This window comes from Nicotiana attenuata, chromosome 12 (assembly GCF_001879085.1).
Source record: "Nicotiana attenuata strain UT chromosome 12, NIATTr2, whole genome shotgun sequence".
Lineage (NCBI taxonomy): Eukaryota > Viridiplantae > Streptophyta > Magnoliopsida > Solanales > Solanaceae > Nicotiana > Nicotiana attenuata.
In genome coordinates, this window is record NC_032000.1 from 38527744 (window position 1) to 38549411 (window position 21668).

The window sequence follows — 21668 nt, forward strand, 5'->3', positions numbered from 1 at the left end:
CAATTGTGTACTGATTATGGAACGAACTCTGGCCAGCCATTGTTGTTTGAATCCTCCAGGATTCTTAACACGTAACATCCCTAATCGTGTGTTTTCAAAAGAAAACACGTGATTAGGGAAATTACGGTCCAAAATCCCCAAGATTTCTGAGTTAGGGTTCAGCCGGAATTAGAATTTAGAATTTGTAATGTTCCGGGCAGATTCGAGGGTTTCTAGGTATGAATTAATGATGAGGGAGGGCTGAGGAGCATATAGTATGAATTTGGGCCGGTTTGGGTGAGTTTGTGACTTGGCCTGAAAACTCAGATTGAATATTCGAGGAGTTGGGTTGGGATTCGAGGAACATGGATATGGGGGTTGGAAAGAAGAGGTGAAGGAGAGTATGGTGTGAAATTTTGGGGTCCATCGGAGCATCGCCGCCGGCGGCGGCGATTTCCGGCCGGCAGCGCTAGGACGGAGGACGGCGGAGCAGGGTGGAGTTAGGGTGGATCCGGTGGCCGGCGTTACAAAGGGGGGGGGGGGGGTACGAGGAAGAAATATTTGGTCTCTAGGGTTAGCGTTATTTTCAGACATTTTTATCTAAAAACAAAAATCAACTGGAGCCATTGGATTGGAGAAATCGATGGCCAGGATCTATGGACGAAAAACCGACGTCGTTTGGGCGTCTGAGAGAGTGGACCGGGTGGGGGTTAGCTTGGGCCTGGACAGGCGGGGGGAGTTGGGTCATTTTAGCTGGGCTGGGGCGCGTATTTGGGCTGGTTTTATTAAAATCAACCCAGCTTTTTTTTTAAAAAAAAAAAATCTCTTTTTCCAATTTTCTCTTTTAACTTTGTTTTGTTTTCATTTTTGTATTTTATATATTTAATCTGATTTTATTAAAATGCAAAAAAAATTAAAATAAAGTCCTAATATATTTCAAAGTTAAACTAATTAAAATCTAAAATTATTTAAAATCTATTTCGTGGCGAATTCACAATTAAACAATAAAAAAAATGCAAAAATGAACTATTTTGTTATTTTCCTCGTATTTTGTTCTAAAACAAATAAACCCCTAATTAATCCTAAAATATGAAATTAAATCCTAAATGCAAGTGCATTTTTTTGTATTTTCATATAAAAGTGCAACCAATTAACAAAAAATTCAACAAAATTCACAAAAATTGTAAAATAATAAAGAAATAAATTATTGAAACTTTTGGACTAATTTGCTTAGGGCAAAAATCACGTGCTCACAACAACAAGGTGATACAGGCGAAGGAAGCCGCACCTAATGTCCGCAACAACCCCCTCCCTGATCATAGAGGTGATGGTGTACATGTGATAGAGACGAATGAAGAATAGGACCCTGAGGGGTCGATTGGGCTTATCCGAGAAGGCGATGACTTTAAAGTTGCAGTCGCACTTACTCCTATTGTGGTACAGACTCAGTCACCAATCGAGGATGAAGTAGCTACATCAGTTCAATTTGAGGTAGAGGTGACTCCGCCTGCGGCCACCCCCGCTCCATTTGAAGTAGAAGTGGTCACACCTTTCACAGTGACAGTATCAACCACACCTCCCTTCGATTCAAAAGAAATACCCAGGGATTATGTTGCCGAGGCTCGGCAAAAAGGGAAAGCCAAGGTAGAAGAATCTGACGCTGCACAAGGAATAACTAGAATCGGAAGAGTCTATACACCTAAACATTTGGGAGGTTTAAGTAAGGATGCCACTACTAGGCAGCCTATCATTGAGACCGGGCCAGATGACCTGTGGAGGAAAGTACAGGCAAATGAGTATTCCGATGTTGACCATCTGAATAAAATCCCTACTCAGATATCTATCCTGTCACTGTTGCAAAATTCAGAGGCACACAAGAACGCTTTAATGAAAGTGCTGAGCGAGGCTTATGTACCCAATAACATCACTGGCGGAGAAATGGCCAACATGGTTGGGAAGTACTGGAAAGTCATAAGATCATCTTCCACGAAGATGAGCTGCCGCCTGAGGGATTGAATCACAATCGAGCATTGCATATTACGGTGCAATTTGAAGACAAGTTCATTGTCAGGGTCCTGGTCGACGGAGGTTCAAGCCTAAATATTTGTCCGTTGGACACTCTGAAAAGGTTGGACAAAGGTTTCCATGAAATACGGGTAAAGCATGAACGTGAAAGCTTTCGCTGGGTCCCAAAGGGCCACAATCGGGGAAATCAACCTTTGCTTACAAATGGGGCCAACTTGGTTTGACGTTGAGTTTCAGGTGCTCGACATACCGGCCTCATATAATCTTCTGTTGGGCCGACCATGGATCCATGCCGCTGGGGCCGTACCTTCCACACTACATCAAGCCGTGAAATTCGAATGGAACCGTCAGGAAGTGATCATCCACGGAGATGGAAGTAACCCCATCTACACCAGTCAAACCATCCCGGCCATTGGACATAGAAGAAGGCTAGGAGGGGAAACCTATCACCACATTGAACGGGTTAACACCGTCGAGAAGGATAAATGGTGGAGTGGTAAAATAGAAAGCATATTGGCCTGGTCTGTATATGAACCCGCCAAAGGGTTGGGAAAGAACCTCCAAGGTATCACTAAACCGAAACAGCTGAAAAAATCATGGTACCACCTTTGGGCTCGGATACCAGTACACATGGCAAGAGTATAATAATTGGTCGCTGTCACACCTCTTTTTCCACCCCCAGAAGGAGTGTAAGGGAGTTTTTCCAATTGAAGTGACAATCGAAACGAGATTATTTATTTATTATTCAGAGTCGCCTTTTGGGATAATTTATGGTGTCCCAAGTCACCGATTTAAAATCTCGAATCGAGGAAGTATTGACTATGTTTTACAGTCCGCGAAACACAAAAATCCGGGTAAAGAATTCTGTTAACCCGGGAGAAGGTATTAGGCATTCCCGGGTTCCGTGGTTTCAGCACGGTCGCTCAACTGTTATTATTGGCCTATTTATTTGATTTTAAAACATCTTTGAAACCTATGTGCATTTCTATTCTTTTAAACCGCTTTTAATGATCCAATTGTTATGACTAATTATTTAGTTACACATTGTGAATCATGTCACGGGAACCGTACCCACGATATATAACATGTTCATTTTATTAACAAGATTAATGTGGCCGGGTCACATAAATGTACCCCTGAATTTTTAGAAATTAAGTGTCACAACCACATCACGGGAACTGTACCCATAGCTATGACAATTTATTCAGTTAACGCGCCTAAAGCAAACTACGAGATTTCAAGGCATTTTCTACACTAATTAAGATATCGATGTGAGGGCCATAGACTAGGTGATTGTATGGCACACCTCAACTTATTTAAAGAAAAAGATTTGTACTCAACTAAAGCGAACTACGGATGTTCATATTTAAAACTAATTTGAAATTAGGTATCACGACTACGTCACGGGAACCGTACCCGTAGTTGTGATGATTTAATTACGTGCCTAAAGGTTCGCGGCCTAACATGCTCTTATGACTAATTAAAAGAATATAGTGATACAATCCAATTTTCTTTCATTTAACATCAAGCTTGTGGCCCAATAGACTCAAATTCCCACTCATTTAATGACAAAGCTCGTGGCCAAATGTTATTAAAAGTTCTGCTAAACCAATGCATCCCATTAAATTGAGGTAAAACATTCAATTATAGTAGATCAACCAAAGCGATTAAAGAAATTAAAACCTCGATTAATTCACGTTCTTGCTGACTCACTGTATTAATTCAAACGACTTTCCTCAAACACAATATAGCATGTACGCTCGCTAATCACATATCTAATTTTACCAAATTGCACACCAAGATAAGATTTCAATGCACAGAAGATAACCATCTTTATCAATTCATTCACAGGAATATTACAAGAAACATTGAAGAAGAAAGTTAGAAACGGACCTCTACTGCTGCAATTTTCTGCCATGTATAATGAAATAAGATCTCAAAAATCAGCAAACCAAAACAAAAGAAATATTGATCCCAACCTCGATGAATCCAGCCCCTGGTATGATAAATTCGAACGGTAACACCTCAATCGAACTCCATTGTTTGAAAAACCAAAGTCCGAAATTCATACTAAAACATAAACAAAAAAAAAAACTTCTTTTGTTGCTTGGCTTCAGCGATGGTTTCTGGACTTATTTGGAACAAGGATGATGGTCGCCGATAATGGAAGTCCGACCAGATCTGTTGTCGGACTGTTCAACAGCGAAACAGAGTGAGGGAAAGCAAGAAATGAGGTCGTTTTGGTCGTAGCTAGTCGCCGGCGAACGACGGTGACAATGAAAATTGAAGAAGGAGAAAGGTCGTTGCCGGTCACCTCGCCATAGACGACAGCGACGCAGCAGCAGTGACTCCAAGAGACAGAGAAAGATTTTTGGGTGAGCAGTCACTCTCCTCTCTGTATATGGCTGTGTGTGCGTGTGGAGAAGATGGCGGTGGAGTGGTGGCTGTTGGTTCGTTTTCCGGCGAGTGAAGAAGAAGGGTCTACAGCTGGAATGGGGTGTTTGTGTGTGTGGAACGACTGCTTCCTTGTGTGTATATGTCTTGGAGTTTTTCCAATGAAGAAGACGACTAGGGGGGGGGGGGTCTAGGATTTAGGGGTCTGCTGCAGATCCCTTCTGTTTTGAGTTATGCCGCCCATTTATTCTAGGTTAGGGGTCCTTTATTTTTTGGTTTTTTCTTTGATTTTTTAAGAAGAAAAACGGCGGATTGCTTTTTCTAGGGATCTAGGTCTTTGTATAGTTTTATTAGGATTTTAGGGTATTGGGCTTGGGTTGTTATGGGCTAGGTCCAAAAATTAGGTCTAACAATGGGTTGTTTGAGCCCAAATTTTTTTTCTCCGTGAACAAGACTAAAAATACGACCTCATTAACCAATTAATCCTACTTAAGTAAAATAACTATTAAGATAAGACTAATCGTTAAAACAAACCTATTTTTTTGTATTTTCAAATATCATATTAAAATAAAAATAACGTACTATTTTTTTGTATTTTTTGCTTTACGAAAAAGTATATAAACTAAAAGCCACTAAAAAGAAGAAATATTTTTGTAATTTTTTTTTGATAAAATAAAGTAAAAGAGTCAAAACTAATTGATATATCGATATTAGGCCAAAACTAAATATTTACATGCTGAAATATATAAAATCTTGGGGAGGGTCAAAAATCACATGTCTACAGCTGCCCCTCTTTGACTGGAAACATGAAGTATTTTCATACAAAGAACGACTAGACAAGTTTTTTGACCCGACCCTTATTTAAGGAGACCAACAACTAAGAGAAAGGAGAATGTGACCGAGCCCTGGTATCTGAGTTGCATACATATCCTTGGCTATAAAGGAATCAGGCCACGTGTAGTTCAGAAGTGAATGAGGTGATAGAGTATACTGAGGTGGAGAGCCGGTCGAGGTGCCGTTCCGTTGAGGTTCTGGTCCGCGGTCCTATTACTACATCAAAATCAAAACAAGAAAAGAAAAGGAAACTAAGCCTGTCAACTATGAGTTACAAGATTCCTATCTATAAGTCTTCTGAAGCTTGATTTTGAGTCTTGAATGGTCCTTCATGCAGACTTTAGATTTGAACCTTGATGCTTGCTAGCTGCAGGTGCTAGTTCATTCTTCTTCAGCTTTTCGGATCAAAATCGGACACACCATGCTTGTGACTTCAGTCATGTCTTGAGCAATCCACCTCTTGTCTCAGCTTCTGTATTTTGGATTCACTTCCCTTTTCTTTTCTTTTTTTTTGTTTTTTCTTTTTTATTCTGGACTAAGATTACTTTCGTTGATCATCTCGGACTGTTGACTCGCCTTTTTGCCGCGAGCTTTTGCTACTTCTAACTTGAATTGAATTCTGAAACGACTTCCCTTATTTTCCAGGTGGGCGCCTGATTGCCGAACTTGAACTGTCTTCTTTCGAAACTACTTTCCCTTGAAACTTGAACTGTCTTCCCTTGTTCTCCAGGTGGGCGCCTGATTGCTGAACTTGAACTGTCTTCCTTCGAAACTGCTTTCCCTTGAAACTTGAACTATCTTCCCTTGTTCTCCAGGTGGGCGCCTGATTGCTGAACTTGAACTGTCTTCCTTCGAAACTGCTTTCCCTTGAAACTTGAACTGTCTTCCCTTGTTCTCCAGGTGGGCGCCTGATTGCTGAACTTTCTATGTTCCCTTGTTTTTCATGTGGGTGCCTGCAATCAAAACAAATAAAACGAAGAAAATTTTTCTGCCCCAGTTTGCACTAGGAAGATTTGTGAGTTGTTAGCGAAATTTTAAACCACTTATACAATTGATGCAATGATGAGAGTAAACTAAAGACTAGACTAGGAAGTGCGTCTCTTATGAGTAAAACCATGAAACTTTGACTAGCAAATGCGTCTGCTAAAAATAAAACCTAAATGACCCAAACTGGGAAGTGCGTCTCCTAGGGATGAAATCTCAATTTCGGAAGTGCGTCTCCTAAAAGAACATATCATCTTGAAAGACCCGGACTAGGCAGTGTGTCTCCTGTGGGTGAAACTTGAATGAACCAAACTAGGAAGTGAGTTTCTTAGGGCCGAACTTAAATGACACAAACTAGAAAGTGCGTCTCCTAGGGGTGAAATCTCAATTTAGGAAGTGCGTCTCCTGAAAGTGTATCCTGAAAGATCCAGACTAGGAAGTGCGTCTCCTAAGGGTGAAACTTCAGTGACTCCAAACTAGGAAGTGCGTCTCCTAGGAATGAACTATCCATTCAGGAAGTGCGTCTCCTAAAGCAAAAATATAACCTGAAAGACCCAGACTAGGAAGTGCATATCCTAGGGGTGAAACTTCAATGACTCAAGCTAGGAAGTTCGTCTCCTATGAATGAACTTAAATGACCCAAACTAGGAAGTGCGTCTCCTAGAGATAAAATCTAAATTTAGGAAGTGCATCTCCTAAAATGAAATATAACTTGAAAGACCCAGACTAGGAAGTGCATCTCCTAGGGGCGAAACTTCAATGACTCAAACTAGGAAGTGCGTCTCCCATGAATGAACTCTCAATTTAGGAAGTGCGTCTCCTAAAACAAAAATATAACCTGAAAAACCCAGACTAGGAAGTGTGTCTCCTAGGGGTGAAACTTGAATGAACCAAACTAGGAAGTGCGTCTCCTAGAAATGAATTTAAATGACCAAAACTAGGAAGTGTGTCTTCTAACAAGTATAATCTGAAAGACCCCTACTAGGAAGCGCCTCATAACGGGTAAAATTTCAATGACTCCAACTAGGACGTGCGTCTCCTAGGGGTGAATATAAATGACCAAGAATAGGAAGTGCGTCTCCTAAGGGTGAAAACTTCTGTGACTAAAACTCATATGATCCAAAGTAGGAAGTGCGTCTCCTAAGGGCAAAAATTTCAATTTAGGAAGTGCGTATCCTACAACAAAATATAACTTGAAAACCCAGACTAAGAAGTGTTTCTCCTAGGGGTGATGTGTGATCTTCTCAATAGCCTTTGCAAAAGAAGAATTGGGGCATTACACCTAAAAAATTCAAGCTTCCAAGCTTTGATATGAACATAGCTTTCATCCTTATTTCAGACAAAGAAACTTGTGAGTTTAAACATGGTGGTTGATTTGTGGCCTTGACTTTGAGGGCGATTGCTCCTTCAATTCCCACGATAACTTTGATTTCAACTCGAAAGACCTTGCTTGTTTATTGACTAACCACTTTCTCTGTCACCCTTATCACAGAAAATACCTCTGATCCATTCAAACCCAACATCCTCTATCTGTTGCATTTTGCTCATGAATTGACATTTACCGAACCTTTGTACTTCACATGAATCCCAAAACACGTTGATTGTTACCAACTCAGTGAGCTTGTTATTATTTCCTGACGCGTGCCACTTTGATGTGCTAGCCAGATTCCTTTTTGTGCAATTGGAAAGCTGGTAGCAAATTTTGATGTCATTTCTCACTTGTTCCGACCAAACAGACTCATGAAGAGGAAGTAAACAAAACAAAAGGAACAGAGTAAAGGACAATGGAAAGAGATGATACCTAACAAGAAAATTACAAAGTAGAAACTTATCAGATGTGGATACCAACTCTAATGACCATGACATGCACTTTTGGATTAAGTGGCCTAATATGTCAAGCAAATCTAATGTTCAACTCTTGTTGTACCTCTTTGCCATGAAACTGGGCTTCAATGCTCTGATTATCCCATCTTATTCACGGTCCTTATTCGACTTGTAGTGCCCGAAGGGTTTCCACCATCAAGCCTCTCTCATTTTGTTCTTTCTCTCAACTTACCGTCGCCTTATAGTGCCTGTGAAGGTTTTTACCGATAAGACTCTCTCATTTTTATTTTCCTTGTGTAGAATGGAGTGTTTCCCCTGATGTGAATCATACCTCTAACTTGCTTGACTTGGCACTACTCAAATATTGATCGGAAGGTCTTTCTTTGGACCATAATGTAGGCTTTTGGATAGGATTAGAAAGAAAGGGTATCATAAAGGCTCAAAAACAGCTTAAAAGGGCTCAAAATTATAACTTTTGAAATCAGATCTCTTACAACAACCACAACTTCTGCCCCAGTTTCTTTGCTTGGGGACTTTTTATTTTGATCGGACCGAACCGTGAGGCTGCCTACGTATCCTTAAAAGGAATCAGGTCGAGCGTAGTTCATGACATAGGATTTGCTTTGTTTTTTTGTACTTTTCTCTTTTCCTTTTCTTCTTTCTCTCTCTTTTCTTTTCTTTCTCTCTTTTTCTTTTTCTTTTTTTTTCTTCTCTCTTTTTTTTTCATTTTTCTCTTTATTCTCTTTGTCTCTTCTCTCTTTTTCATTTTCTCTCTCTCTCTCTCTTTATCTTCTGTATCTGTGTTTCTGATCTTTGCTACTGATTCCAAAAGAGGGGTATGAAAGAAAGCAATTAAGGCTCTAAGGGGTAACAATGGATAAAGTGTTTAGATAGCAGAATAAAATGTCGTCGTCATTTCAATCTTCAAAACATGCCAAGTACAAATGGACACAATTTAAACAAACCAAAGAAATCATACATAATATCTCTTGACTGCATCAGAAATGATAGCCATATCCACACATTTTCCCTCTACATCTGCTAAATACAAAGCACCATTGGACAACACTCTCGTTACTATGAACGGCCCCTGCCAATTCGGGGCAAACTTGCCTTTTGCTTCAGCTTGATGTGGAAGGACGCGTTTCAGTACTAGCTGACCCACTTCAAATTTCCGGGGATGCACCTTCTTGTTGTATGCCCTTGCCATTCTCTTTTGATACAACTGGCCATGACATACTGCCGCCAGTCTTTTCTCATCAATCAGAATTAATTGCTCCAACCAGGTTTTGACCCACTCATCATCATCAATCTCTGCTTCAGCGACAACTCGAAGGGATGGAATCTCAACCTCCGCCGGTATCACTGCTTCAGTACCATATAACAACAAGTAAGGAGTTGCACCTACTGAAGTGCGAACAGTATTGCGATAACCCAGTAAAGCAAAAGGAAACTTTTCATGCAATTGCTTAGAACCTTGCACCATCTTTCGAAGTATCTTCTTTATGTTCTATCTGCCCCAGTTTCACACAATTCGGGCTTTAAGTGATCTCAAAATGCCTTTACTAATTTCCCTCAAGTGTCCCTATCATCTTCAAAATTGTTTCATTGCTTCATGATTAGACTAACTTTTAAGACCATGCTTAGAATTATGCATGCATGTCATGTCACTAGAGTCAGCAGGAAAAGAACTATAAAAGAAAAAGAGAACTAAACAAAAAATGACTAGAAATAATAGAAAACAGGAAATTGCATTAGATAGCCGGTGAAAGGGTTTGAACAACAAAAGAAGTAAAATAAACTGGGGTTACAACCCTGGAACAAACCTAGACAACACTAAACGAGTTACTACGAAAAAAAAAACTAGGCAAAATAAAAGGATAGAAGGGTTTGAATCACAAGACAATATCCGGATTACAACCCTGAAAATAACCCAGACAACAGAAATGACAACAAAATAAACCACCAAGACTCCTCCCCAGCTAGCCAAGAGAGGAGCGTCTTAGCCACTGAGTTCCACATCAATATTGCCAAGACCAATACCAACTTCAATATCATTAGCTACAGTCAGCAAGTTCCCAAGAGGATTCGCATGCTCCCTGTCACTGTCCTTAATCACAATTACCCCTTCTTGAATCATTCTTTCTATTTCCCTTTTCAAAGCACGACAATCTTCAATGCTATGACCTTGGACGTTAGAGTGGTACATGCATCGTACAGTAGGATCAAAACCTTTTGCATATGGGTCTAGAGTATAGCCGAGGAGTGGCTCAATCAGGCCAGAATGCTTTAACTTTTCAAACAAGCTTGTGTAGGACTCCCCGATTGGCGTGAAACTATTTCTTTGCCTTTGTTCCCCTCCCTGCCCCTATTTTCTAAGGTTGTTGGGTGCTCAAAAATGTTGTGAAGGCAAGAGTGCATTATGCGGTGCTGGCGCTCGCCATAAGGAGCGACTCGGTGGTTGGACAGATGACCGGACATTGTTCGGAGGATAGTACTGAGGTGGATGATGTGGAGCTCGGGGATAGGTTTGGGGTTGGGGTTGAGGCTGAGTATATTGGTGAGGCGGATTCGTTGGACCATGTCGTGATCCTGAGACAACCATGGCAACATCATCATGTTCCTTCTGACCCAGCAAGCTTCCTGTGTCGTTCTGAATTGCTTGTGTTGTGGATTTTAAAGCAGAATAACTCATGATCTTGCTAGACTTCAGCCCATCTTCTACCATTTCTCCCATTTTTACCACATCATTAAAAGGCCTACCCACAACCGTGATCAAATGCCCAAAGTAAGTTGGCTTTTGAGCTTGAAGAATGTACTCGACCATCTCTTTTTCTTCCATCGGGGGATTGACTCTGGCAGCTTGCTCTCTCCATCTGAGCTCGTATTCCCTAAAGCTTTCATTAGGCTTCTTTTCCATCTTGGCGAGGGATATGCGATCCGGGACAATTTCTATATTGTACTGAAAGTGCCTGGCAAAGGCCTGAGCCATATCGTCCCACGTGTACCACCTGTTAGCATCTTGGCGGGTATACCACTCCAGAGCCGCCCCACTCAGACTCTAACTGAAATACGCCATCAATAATTTGTCTTTCCCACCGGGCCTCTCATCTTACTGTAGTAACCTCTCAAATGGGCCACGGGATCTCTGTGATCGTCATACAAATCAAACTTTGGCATCTTAAACCCAGCAGGCAGTTGGACATCAGGAAACAAGCACAACTCTTTGTATGCCACACTCATCTGGCTCCCTATCCCTTGCATGTTTCTTAAAGACCGCTCTAAGATTTTCACCTTCCTGGATATCTCATCTTGCTCCACTGACTTAGCAGGCTTTTCAGTTTCACCGGGAGGCTCAAAATGAGGAGTGTGAGAATATGGATCCGAGACTTTAAAAGTTGGTTCTGGAGCATAATGTTGGGCATCGGGGACTTTGAGCACAGTCTCGTTAGAGGATCGAGGAAAAGTAGCTGGAGGAGGAGCTACAAGAGCATGAGTGGCCAAAGGAGCAGGATATGAGGTGGTTTTGGCGGGTAGAGTGTGAAAAGGTTCTGGGGAGATATCAGCAGCACTAGGAATCTGGATTGGTGATAGTGGTGGGATAGTTGCAGGTTTTTCAGTGTAGTTAGTGGGGCATGAAGGTGGAGGATGCCCCCTGATCCAAGACTGATACTTTTCTGCCATCTGCCGTTTCAACATTTGGACCTCCCCTTTCAATTTAGACTCCGACTCCACAAACTCCCTCGACGGGTCAACAACTCTTGTGTCCATATCTTTGCTAGTCATGGCTACCTTGCTCTTTGACCTTGTGTTGTATGGATGAGTTACCTTAAGAACCACAAACCAACCACCCTTCTGCTCAATGGAGATAACAAAAAGGAACAAAATGAGGTAATCACGTTAGCGTTGGGACATTTAACAATTGCAAATATCACATTGTGTGCAATGCACCTAGCAACAATTAACAATTCAAAAATGACTTCGAGGGTCACAAGGTCACTTGGCATCATCCCAATTTGTTTATTTCAATCTTTTCTTTTCTTTCTTTTCTGGCACTTCTTGGCTTGCTCATTGTCCTTCCTCTTTTTTCTTCTAGTTATCACTCTTTTCTTTCCTCTCATTTCTCACATCCCATAATTTCACCTCTTTTTTTCTTTTTTTCTTTTTTTTTTGTTTCCTTCTTTTTTCCTTTTTCTTTTAATAAAATAAAAATGATTTGATCGAACCCTATGTAGGTTGCCTACGTATCATGACACCGCATGAATCAGATCTTTGCGTACTTCGGGAAGATCGGGAATAAAGTAAACAAACTAACATTCTCATTTTCTTTTTTCTTTTTTCTTTTATTTTTTATTACCTTAATGGCTGCTCTCATGAAAAAGAGAAATAAAAGAAGCAAATTTTTTTATAGACTTAATGTTCTATAACCTATTCTAAACTCAAGCTTACGATTGTCGATGCCCCCTTTTTCTCGCGAGATCGGGTTTATGACATTTGGGCGGATAACTCTTTTCCTTTTGGGAATTGGGTTTGCAATTTAGAAGAGTCGCCACCTAATGATTAAGTTCATTAGGACACTAAAATGAATTTGATTTAGAAACCAGAGGTTGGGTAAGGGCTTGAAATTATCTCGAGGGGAAGGTGTTAGGCACCCCTCAAGATCCACTAGTGTGGTTCCCGGTCATGCTACAATTGTGACTTTAAATATAAACAACTAGTAATCAAGCAAGCATTGTAAAGACTAGGTAACTTTCACATAACGGTTGCAAATAAAAGAAGTACAAGAGGTTTAAAGAGTGCTGAAATTTGGAAGAAGGTTGTTTTATAATTAAAGAAAGATACACAAGTAAAGGAGAAGGGGTCAAATAACTGATGCAAGTAATTCGAAAAAAAGTGAAAGAGGCGGAAGTTTGGGGATAAACAGTACTGAAAATCAGACAACTAAAAGAGAGATTTTGCATAATAAGTGCAAGTGATTGAAGTAAAAGAAAAAGTTAAAGAAACCGAAAACTAAATAGCTTTAAAATTCTGGAAAAAGGAAGTAAACAAGTAAAGAGGGAGGGGGTTCCTAGGTTTATAAATAATACGGATCACCCTACACAACACCCGGTAACCATTTATACACGTGGTGTTATCGCGTGGCCATCATATCCATGTCTACCCTTACCCACCCCGTTAAGGTATTAAACCGCGGAATGGTCTCGTTACTTATTGCATGCTATTACCCGTCCCAATCCTATCAGCCCCGGAGGTATTAGGGACTACTAGTCCTAAAGGGGAGGGAAAATTGGCTTTTAGAGTTTAAAAAGGACAAAAGTCTAAGGCGACATTCAAAACATACATGACAAGTATGGGGAAGCACAAACAAGGCTCAAACAAATCTCCTTAAAACATAAAGAACATATAGTTTTCGCATGTCTTTCAGATACTGATTAGGTCTTTAATTAAACTTAAACGTTAAGGCGTGGCTGATTTATCACATATTTTCAGATAAGAAGTCCAAATTAGGCCTGCCTGCTGGTTGTAATTATTAAAGACTAGTGTAGTTAATTAATTACCTAATGGCTTGCCTAGGTGAGACCTATGGGCATGATATCTAGCAATGCGAAGTATACTAATTTTAAAGAAAGCAAACATAAACTCTGCAGATGATGATATCGAAATTGTTGATTTTAGGCTTGATTCAGATTCAGTTGATTACCCTTATAGACATGCTTTCTAGGCGTGATTGATTTTAAAAGGTTTATAGAAATGCGAGAAGCCTATAGTCATGGTATTTATATGAGTGCAGAACCTCAAAGGCATGGTATCTATATATGCATAAGTTCAAAACTATAAGCAGAATTTCTATATGAAATGCATAAGTGCAGAACTATAGACAGGATTTCTATATGACATGCATAAGTGAAGAATATAAGCAGGATTTCTATATGAAATGCATAAGTGCAGAACTATAGACAGGATTTCTATATGACATGCATAAGTGAAGAACTATAAGCAGGATTTCTATATGAAATGCATAAGTGCAGAACTATAGACAAGATTTCTATATGATATGCATAGATGAAAAGCAGGATGAGATTGCAGGAATAAACACCTAAGAACATGATGTCTACCCACATGCATATATGAGTGACACTCCCCTTTTCACTATATACCCCCATAAGTTATTACAAATTATTACAACCCAGAATGAATAAAGGAAAGTAAAATTACATCAGAAATTAAAGTACAACCAAGGAGAGCCTAATTTAGACTCCAAGTCTGAAACATGAAATAAACCAACTCCGAAGATCTGATTTCCAAAGCCTTTCTCATTTTTGGGTGTGTCAGAGTTCTCAGGAGCTTCATGAACTCCGGGCAGTGCTTACACCCAAATAAATTGTAGAATTGAATTAAAGTGCAGTGTGGAAGGGCCAGCCCTCAGATGTCCAAGTTCAGAGGGAACTCAAGGTCCCAAAGCAAGGCTCATAGGAGGGGGGCAGAACTTAGAAACTAGGAATGAGTGTAAGTACAATAGTGGGGATTCTGGGAAGGCCATGGCAGGCTGATGGTCATACCCAGCAATTAGGAGTGCTGGCACACCCCTGACCAGCCTGTTAGCCACATTTGTTTGGGAGTTAGGATCCATTAAGGATCGGGTCCAAACATGAGCAGCAATTTGGACACTGCCATGCCTGAACCTCAACTCAAACACATAGAGGGAATAGGGGTATAGGGATTCACAGCAGAAAACAGGTGCAAAGAGAATAATATACAGATTAATCAATGAGCATGGACAATAAAGTAAACAGGATTGCAGAAGTTGTAAATAAACACATTGGTGTGATGGCTGAAACTAAATTAGGACATACCGGTTTCAGAAGTAAGCAGAGGAAAAGTAGTAGTAAAGCCCAAATTGCAAGCAAACAGCCAGAAGAAACTCAGATGAGAATGTGAAAGTATTGAAATTGAGAGTGTGAGGTGAGTAGTGTAAGCTGAAGGTGTGTAAAAGTATTGAATTCGAAGTTGTCTTAAAGAGTATTCAATCGTGTGTCCTTGAAAGTGCAGAAGGGTAGTCCCCTTTTATAGTGCAGAAGGCAAGTAAGAAAATAGTTTTACAACCAATCACATAAAGTCTCCCTTTAGTTAAGAGATTCTGATTTCAAACGGGTAGAAGATAGTTAAGGAAAGAATTTGACTGAAATCTTTTCCAAAGAAACACAAAGAGGGTAAATACATAGGATTTTATTTAAGGAAAAAAAGTCCAGTGGTACACGGTTTGTGAAAATAAGGAATGGGAACCAATTAAACAGTCAGTAAAATCAAAATCGCAGGCTTTGTTTGAATGAACCAAGTCAGGAAAAGAGAGGAAAGGGTCTGACTTAAGGAAAATCAATAACAATCAATCAAACCTTACTAAAAGGAATTTGGAATCAATCAAATTGGCAAAACCTTTTTGAAAGAAGAATTTCTCATATATAAGGCACACAAATATCAAATAAGAAGGAGTTGTCATGCTGATTAGAAAAGACTGTCATAGAAACAGTCATGAAAAGGGTTCAGGTCCAATTTATAGACTCAGAATGAGTCTGAGAGTTCAGGGTTTCAAAGTAGAATCCCAGTCCAAACACAAAATCGAACTTGCCAAAGAAACCCCTAAATTCTAGGGTTTTCACTCGAATCAGGCACAGAGATGAGAAGGCAAGCCATTGAAACAGACTTAGAGGTCTCTTTCAGAGACTCATAAGAGACCAACAAACATGATACAGGTTTGAAAGCATAAAGAACATGTTTGAGAAAAGCTCGAAATTTAAGCAAGTTCAGCAGAGAGAAGAAGTGATGTAAACTTAAGAAACAATAAAGGAAGCGTGCTTAGAACTCAAACAAAGTCAGGTAAAGCAAACAAAATTTAAGAACTTAGTAGGAAACACGTACAGTAGAAAAATACTGAAAATATAGCAAAGAACAGATAGAAGAATATAACAAAGATTAACATATGAGCCTAGTCTAAAGGCACAGTAGAATACAAAGATATAGAAGAATCGTGTATAGTAGGAAGAAAACAGAAGAACAACACATGCGTGGTAGAGAAGGAAAACACACGAGCATAATATAGACAAACACACATAAAGAAAAGAATCAGAAAGATGTTTTGAAAACCTTTCAGAAACCCTACATCGAAGAGAAATAATTTTGAAAGAAAAGATTGGGGAAAACACTTAAAAAATCCAGTAGAACACAAATATATCACAGATCAAAGAAAACAAATAAAGAAAAACCTCGAATAGCTTAGGATTTCGGAGAAACCCTAGAAATGAGAAAGGCTTGGAAGAAACTCTGATCTGGAGTCGGATGAGGTGGGAAATAGGCTCCTAATGCAATACGCCTGAGCATGGCCGGAGAAGCCATAGAACCATAGATCTAAGAAGGTCTGAAAGAGAATCATCGAGTTCAGACCTCAAAGCTTCGAACACCCATGGTCTAATGGTGGAGGGGGGTGAGTGCAGACCATCCATGGCCTGAGAAGCCATGGATTCCGGTGAAAGTACGGTGGAAAAGGGTCGGAGACGGTTAGGGTTCCTTCGAGAGAATTTTTGGAGTGGAGAGTATTCAAGGGCGGCGAACTAAACGAAATGGGGGGATTAGGGTGGGGTTGGTGAATTAAAATGGAAAGGGGTGATCCTGGCCGTTGATCAAAATGATCAACGGCCTTTTTTGATCAACGGCCTGGATTGAAAGAAAATTCGGGCGGGTTAAACAAATGGGTTAAGGGGTTGGGTAAAATTGGAATTGGGCCGGTCCACTTGGGGTTAGGATTGGGTCAATTTGAGGGCTAAAACTAAAATGTAAATAGGCTGTAATTGCAAAGAAATGAGGCTAAATGTTAAATAGCCAGTTTTTCCTTCTTTTTTTTAATAAAAATAGTAAAAATAATTTTAAAAAGCAAATTAAAAGTACTGAGTCAGTTATAACACATAAATATTATTTTAAAAATGCTGGAGCCAATTTTTATAATTAAAAAGCTATTGAACTTAAAATAGGCTAGAATTGCAATTATATGCAATTTAGCTTTTTTAAAATACCAAATAAATTTGTAAAAATCTGCAGAAATCACCTTAACTATATTTTGGTGTAAAGGTGGGAATAAAATAAATTATTCACCAAAGTTGATATTTTTTGGGAAGAATCACAGATTTTGTACTGCTAAAATGGACAATAACTTGATTCTAAAAATCTTAAAAAATTGGGAAAAATACCAAAATCTTTAGGCATGCTTATATATGCATATATACGTTATTTTGAAAGTGTTTCGTATAAAAAAAATACATAGGGAAAAATTGGGTATCAACAACGATGCATATATCTTTTTTTTTGAAACAAATACTCTATAAGAAATTATTAAGGAAAAAACCCTAGAAGAAAAAAAAATATTTTTTGATTCTTTTTTTTAGGAAGGAAATATAAAGAATAAACCAAAGAAAAATATGTTGAATTTTCATTTGATATCCCAGAAAAAAGATTTCGAAACGAGAAATGAACAAGATAAAAAAAATGTTTTTGGATTTCAGTTTTTGATTACCTAAGGAAGAAACTCTAAAGATAAACAACATATAAAGTATTTTCTTCTTCTATGTACAATACCCTAAATTTCTAGTGAAAATAATAAGAATATATTTTTTTCTATTCATTTTTCATTAATTTCCCAAAGAAGAACCTCAAAAGAAAATCTTTTTGGATTTTAGGAATTAATATCTTAAAAGAAACTTTTATTTCTTTTAAAGAGGTACTAAAAGAAAATTCTTTTTTTTTTTTTTAATTTTTAGTATTAATGTACTAAAAGGAAATATAAAAGAAATTTTTATTTCGAGTTATAGATATTAATTTCCTAAGGAAAACCACCTCAAAATTTCTTTTTTTTTTATAGGAGTAGTATTTCTAAAGAAAACTCTAACGGAAATATAAAAACGCAAACTATCTTTTTTTTTTAGATTTTTGATTTATTTCCATTTTTTAAATACAAAATAGGAAATAATAACAAAAGACTCGACAAACTTAACTAGACTATGACAGACTCTAGCATCAACTAAATGACTGAATACTACTATACAGGACTAGAAAGTAAAACATGAACAATAAACTCAAAAACATAAAAAGGCTCCTCAGGTAGCTCCTGAATGCAGTGGTCCTGGGGTATCTGTCATGCTCAAACTCCGGTAAGTAGATCCACCTGTATGAGAAAACTGAAACCAACACTATGTGAGACAATAACATTCCCTACTAGACACATGCAAGACATGGTTGAGGCTATTTTTGCAAAATGGCTTATGTGGCAGAAAAGGTGGCTAGAAGTGCAAAATTCGGCTAAGACCCCGCAAATCCAAGAACCTAAGATTCACTAGGAAGACCGGACCCTATGTGGGCTGCCTACGTATCATGCCCCGAAAGACGAGAATCAGGTATGCGTAGTTCGGACAGATTGGATACCGACGAGAATTTAAAAAAAAATAACTAATTTAGAGAAAACATATTTTTGTCTTTTGTTTTGAAAAATGATAAAGCATGTAAACTCTTTTTTGGATTTCTTTTTCCTTTTTTTTTTTTCTGATTTTGATTTTTTTTTGAAAAAAAAAATAATGGGAAAGTGCAAAATCTTTTTTTGGTTTTTTTTATTTTCATTTTTTTTCTTTTCTTTTCTTTAAAAAAAATATGAAAGAAAACATAACTGGGCCCTACTTGCTTTATTTTTATACTTCACCCTCTTTTTTTCTCTTTTATCCTCAAACCTCATTGGTCTGCCGAATGACCTCTTTTATCCTTGAAAATGGCAACATGTAGCACATAAGATGCAACAGGATCGTCTTTTATTTTTGGGTACACCTGTCCTAGATGGACCCAACCCCTGTGTTGAGTCCCCAAAGTCAAATGCACATGAAGCAAACAAGCGTTCCTACTAGGCACCCGGCATGAGGCTGAGTTATTCTAGGTTCAAAACCTGGGTATGTTGTTCTAGACTTGTGTACCCGAGTGGACAATTCGAGCCGGGGGGGGGGGGGGCGGTACGTACCAGGAACCGAAAGGCCATCCGGCTTTATAACTTGTCCGAGCCTCTTTCTAATTTAAGGTATGACACTAACAGAAAAGAAGTCACGCCAGCATGCACTTCCCCGTAGATGAGAAAAGAAGGGTTCCGCAGTAATTTATATACAGTTCACCGAATATCAAAGCGGTAAAAAGCGACAATTAGCACATTAGGCCCAAGCATGTGATAAAAATCAGATAATAAATAAAAGCCAAACATAAACAAAAAAAATTCTTCTGTTGCTTGGCTTCAGCAATGGTTTCTGGACTTATTTGGAACAAGGATGATGGTCGCCGATAATGGAAGTCCGGCCAGATCTGTCGCCGGACTGTTCAGCAGCAAAACAGAGTGAGGAAAAGCAAGGAATGAGGTCGTTTTGGTCGTAGCTGGTCGCCGGCGAACGACGGTGACAGTGAAAACTGAAGAAGGAGAAAGGTCGTCGCCGGTCACCTTGCCATAGACGACGGCGATGCAGCAGCAGTGACTCCAAGAGACAGAGAAAGATTTTTGGGTGAGCAGTCACTCTCCTCTCTGTATATGGTTGTGTGTGCGTGTGGAGAAGATGGCGGTGGAGTGGTGGCTGTTCGTTTGTTTTCCGCCGAGTGAAGAAGAAGGGTCTACGGCTGGAATGGGGTGTATGTGTGTGTGTAACGGCTGCTTCCTTGTGTGTATATGTCTTGGAGTTTTTCCAATGAAGAAGACGATTAGGGGGGGGGGGGTCTAGGATTTAGGGGTCTGCGGTGGATCCCTTCTGTTTTGAGTTATGCCGCTCATTTATTCTAGGTTAGGGGTCCTTTATTTTTTGGTTTTTTCTTTGATTTTTTAAGAAGAAAAACGGTGGATTTCTTTTTCTAGGGATCTAGGTCTTTGCATAGTTTTATTAGGGTTTTAGGGTATTGGGCTTGGGTTGTTATGGGCTAGGTCCAAAAATTAGGTCTAACAATGGGTTGTTTGAGCCCAAATTTTTCTTTCTCCGTGAACAAGACTAAAAATACGACCTCATTAACCAATTAATCCTACTTAAGTAAAATAACTATTAAGATAAGACTAATCGTTAAAACAAACCTATTTTTTTTTGTATTTTCAAATATCATATTAAAATAAAAATGACGTACTATTTTTTTGTATTTTTTGTTTTACGAAAAAGTATATAAACTAAAAGCAACTAAAAAGAAGAAATATTTTTGTAATTTTTTTTTTGATAAAATAAAGTAAAAGAGTCAAAACTAATTGAAATATCGATATTAGGCCTAAACTAAATATTTACATGCTGAAATATATAAAATCTTGGGGAGGGTCAAAAATCACATGTCTATAGTCGCCTCCATAGCGTGGACCGTATTACCCTCTTGAGCAGCCAGTGCCACGTTTGGAACAAGCTTTTCACCAAGATGATACGATATGGGGGACTACAGAAGAGGAAGCACTAGCTGGGTTGAAGAATTTGTTCTTGGAGGATGACGACATGGACTGCAATGCCATAATTGAGGAGGAGGAAGAAGGCCTCACTATTCAGACCTTAAAGAAGGGAGCTGTTCTCAGGAACTAGACTGCCACACCATCCCGAGCCCGCCGAGTCCCTGGGTAGCTTGGCAGATTTTACTTCTATAGCCGTTCTAGGCATTTAAGATTTCTAGTAATTTTGTTTTAAGATTTACCTGTTTCAAAATAAATGCTCGATTCATCGAGCTGTACTTTGTCTGGACGGTTCTTCAGTTTTAATCAAATGCATTTGCTCTTTATTATTCATTACTATTTTTACACTTTTCCTTTCTACAGCGTTATTATTACTTTTCCTGATGAACCAATGACTATGACATGTAACGAGGCAACGCAACATGAGAATAGTGATTCAGATGAAGAAGATGAGATACCCTAGGAAATTGTCAGGGAGGTTGAAAATTTTGAGAATAAGCCTAAGTCCAATCTGGACGAAACCGAAGCAGTAAATTTGGGAGACGCCGAGACCGTCAAGGAAACTCGTATCAGCATTCACTTATCACCAACAGAGAAGAAAGAGTACATTTGTTTCCTAAAAGAGTATGAGGACATTTTAGCATGGTCGTATGATGACATGACTGGTTTGAGCACGTCCATAGTGGCTCACAAGTTGCCTACTAATCCCATGTGTCCGCCAGTAAAGCAGAAACTCAGAAAGTTCAAAATAGACATGAGTTTGAAAATCAAGGAGGAAGTTACCAAGCAGATCAAAGCTAAAGTTCTGAGGGTGGTTGAATACCCAACTTGGTTAGCCAACATTGTGCCAGTTCCAAAGAAAGATGGGAAGGTCAGAGTATGTGTTGACTATCGGGATTTAAATAGAGCAAGTCTCAAGGACGACTTCCCGCTGCCAAATATACACATCCTGATCGATAATTGATCCAAGCATGAACTCCAATCTTTTGTGGATTGCTTCGCGGGTTATCACCAGATCTGGATGGATGAAGAAGATGTAGAGAAGACAGCTTTTATCACACCGTGGGGTGTATATTGCTACAAGATGATGCCGTTCGGTCTAAAGAATTCTGGGGCTACTTACACGAGAGCCATGACAACCATCTTCCAT

At 39.2% G+C, this 21668-nt stretch overlaps 1 protein-coding gene across 1 annotated transcript; it reads right to left on the reverse strand.

The window, feature by feature from the left end:
• LOC109236043 (early nodulin-75-like) lies at positions 10433-11826 on the reverse strand. Its single transcript, XM_019402274.1, has 3 exons — positions 11388-11826; positions 10804-10992; positions 10433-10632 (listed from the first exon to the last, which is right to left on the reverse strand). Exons 1-3 carry the CDS (start codon positions 11824-11826, stop codon positions 10433-10435), a joined length of 828 nt encoding a protein of 275 aa, XP_019257819.1.

Bases quoted from the DNA above. Each gene is read 5' to 3' on its own strand.
- LOC109236043 (XM_019402274.1), bottom strand. From the start codon at position 11,826: ATGACTAGCAAAGATATGGACACAAGAGTTGTTGACCCGTCGAGGGAG. The intron at 10,993-11,387 runs GTGAAACTGAAA...AGTACAATATAG, and splicing joins TCCTCATTTTGAGCCTCCCG to AAATTGTCCCGGATCGCATA. The intron at 10,633-10,803 runs GTAGGCCTTTTA...TGGTTGTCTCAG, and splicing joins GCATTTGATCACGGTTGTGG to GATCACGACATGGTCCAACG.